The 2,286-nt window shown below is 39.1% G+C and overlaps 1 protein-coding gene across 3 annotated transcripts in view; it reads left to right on the forward strand.

The window, feature by feature from the left end:
* Positions 1 to 2,286, forward strand: part of CEP89 (centrosomal protein 89) — a 134,899-nt gene that overhangs the window by 66,428 nt on the left and 66,185 nt on the right. For all 3 annotated transcript variants that reach the window (XM_019505600.1, XM_019505601.1, XM_019505598.1), the window contains exon 16: positions 892 to 1,033. In XM_019505600.1, the coding sequence (XP_019361145.1) occupies positions 892 to 1,033 (142 nt within the window). The remainder of the gene's footprint in view (positions 1 to 891; positions 1,034 to 2,286) is intronic.

The following is a 2,286-nucleotide window of genomic DNA, read 5'->3' on the forward strand; positions in this document are numbered from 1 at the left end:
TTTGTGTTTTAAAAGTTACCCAAGAAGAGTACATTTTGATCATAAGGAGTATGTATATGTAAATTCTTTTAGAAGAAGGGTCAGAGGCATGCCTGTTTTAATGCCAGAAGAATTATGTATTTATGATTTTTTGATCATTAGTAGTAAAGGTTTTATATCTCTATCTCTATATTCTAACACAAGTATCTTACCATAACTCATCTGTTTTTGTTCAATTAGGTATTTGATACCTGTTCCTTGTCATTTTTCTGCAGTCAGTTACAACAGGAAGAGGAAAACCGAAGTGCTGAGCTGAAGGATCTAATGGAAAAGCTAGTAACACTGCAAGCATGCAATAAGAGCTTGCTTTTAGAGAAAAATGAGTTGGTGGCTGACAACAAAATCCTTGGAGCTGAGCTGGAAACAGCACAGAAGACGAACAGGTCCTTCTGTTTCTTTCTTCACTGAATTTGGACATCTGCTTCCCCAAAACACTAATGTTTCTAAAAATAAAGTAACAGAAGTATCTTCTGAGAAAATAATGGTCTCATAACCTCTACCAGCCAACAACATACACTCAAAATTGTACTGCTTTTACCTCCTGGAAGTTGTCTTTCCATTGAAATACGGTATAACTTCCAGACTACCTATAAAAGGCCTGAGTTTTAAACAAATTGAAAAAAAGTAGAGGAAAAATAAAATGGCTTAATTTCCTTATCAGCCGCTAAAAATAATGTATAATGTGTTTGTGTAGGGTTCAAAAGCAGATTATCAACCTATAATTAGAGGAATATCAAAATCTGTCAATACAGATTGAAAGCTGATGTGCATAAAACACATTTTTGAGGTTTTTCTACGATAGCAGTTCTGAAACTAACATTTTCCTCTTTTAACTTTCTACTAATTTTGTAGGCGATCACAGAAGAAAATAAGTCATCTGAAAGAGCAGTTAGAAGAAACTATGGAAAAGGAAGTGGCAGCCCACCAATACCTAGCAAACCTTATCAGTCTGGCAGAAAATACAGCTCAGGAACGGGATCATCTTATACTTTTGGTAATTTCTTTTAGGCATATTTTGCCTAATTTCTGTTATTTTTATACAGCAAAAGAGGGAAATAAAACTATTAATACAGATGAATATTTCAAAATGTAATGGGCTCCATCACTTTGGGGTGGCTGGAAAGAATTAACAAAAGGAGATGATTATAGATGAATCTTTCAAAGCAACTTTGCCAGTTCCCAGGACTATGACCAGAAGGTATGTAATTTAGGCTCTAAGGTAGATAGTGCCCATCAGAAATTCCACCAGAACAAACTAGTCCCAAGTAAAGCATTCAGAAAGACTGGATTTATTAGACTGTAATGCATACTCCTCTGGCAGCCTGTAGTTTAGGGGGTCTGATTATCAGGCTGTGCCGTTGAGAGATGATTTCTAGTTTAGTGAGAGGTTTGCTGCCTTTGTGGAAAAGCTGCCACTTAATGCCAGAGAGAAGTTTGCCTTCATAGCTTCTGGAAGCTAGATGGTAGCAAAGATGAACTGATGAACAACCCCAGGCACAGCCAACACATCTTCCTGTTTGCTAGCAATGACGATGGTCATATTGCTTTTATTTTCACCAAGGGCAAGGATCAGGGTTTCCCTATGAAATGCAGAATTCAGTGGCAAGTCTTCCTTTCAGGGGAGGAGGGTTGTTCATTGCCAAGATGAATAACATACTTCATACCTTGAAGGACCCTAGAGCAGAGGTTTCCCAAACACTGGGCCATGGCCTGGTAGCAGGCCGTGAAGGGTTGGCTTCCAGGTCATGGCACAAGCTTTAACCACTACTAGCATCAGTTCTATGCCCAGGCCACGCCTGCGCCATGCTGATTGGCTGGGCGAGAATTTCCTTACTTGGCCAATGACTGTGTCTTTATCTTTTGAAATTGGACCACAGTAACTGTGGCTAGTCACTTCCGTATCAAGAGATGGCTAAGAGATGGGCAAGCAAACTTCAGTGCATTTTTTTTTTTGGAAAAAGTGCTTCTGTCTATTGAGTTTGTTGTGTGTCATATACTGCCTCCGATCCTCGCAACCCTTCTCCCCATGTAAAAATTAAATTTAAATATGTAAATTAGATAATTTCTATACCCAGTCTGCCAAAATTATTTGAGTGATTTTGCCGGTCCGCAGTTTAAAAAAGGTTGGGAACCACTGCCCTAGAGCAATACTCTGTTCTCCAAGTTCCTGAACTAAAGCAGTTTTATACTCGTCCCCCACCCCTTTCACCCTGTCTCACAGGACCAACCCAATAGTCCTCTGTTTTC

Source organism: Gavialis gangeticus, unplaced genomic scaffold, assembly GCF_001723915.1.
Source record: "Gavialis gangeticus isolate Ggan-Ray unplaced genomic scaffold, GavGan_comp1, whole genome shotgun sequence".
Taxonomy (NCBI): domain Eukaryota; kingdom Metazoa; phylum Chordata; order Crocodylia; family Gavialidae; genus Gavialis; species Gavialis gangeticus.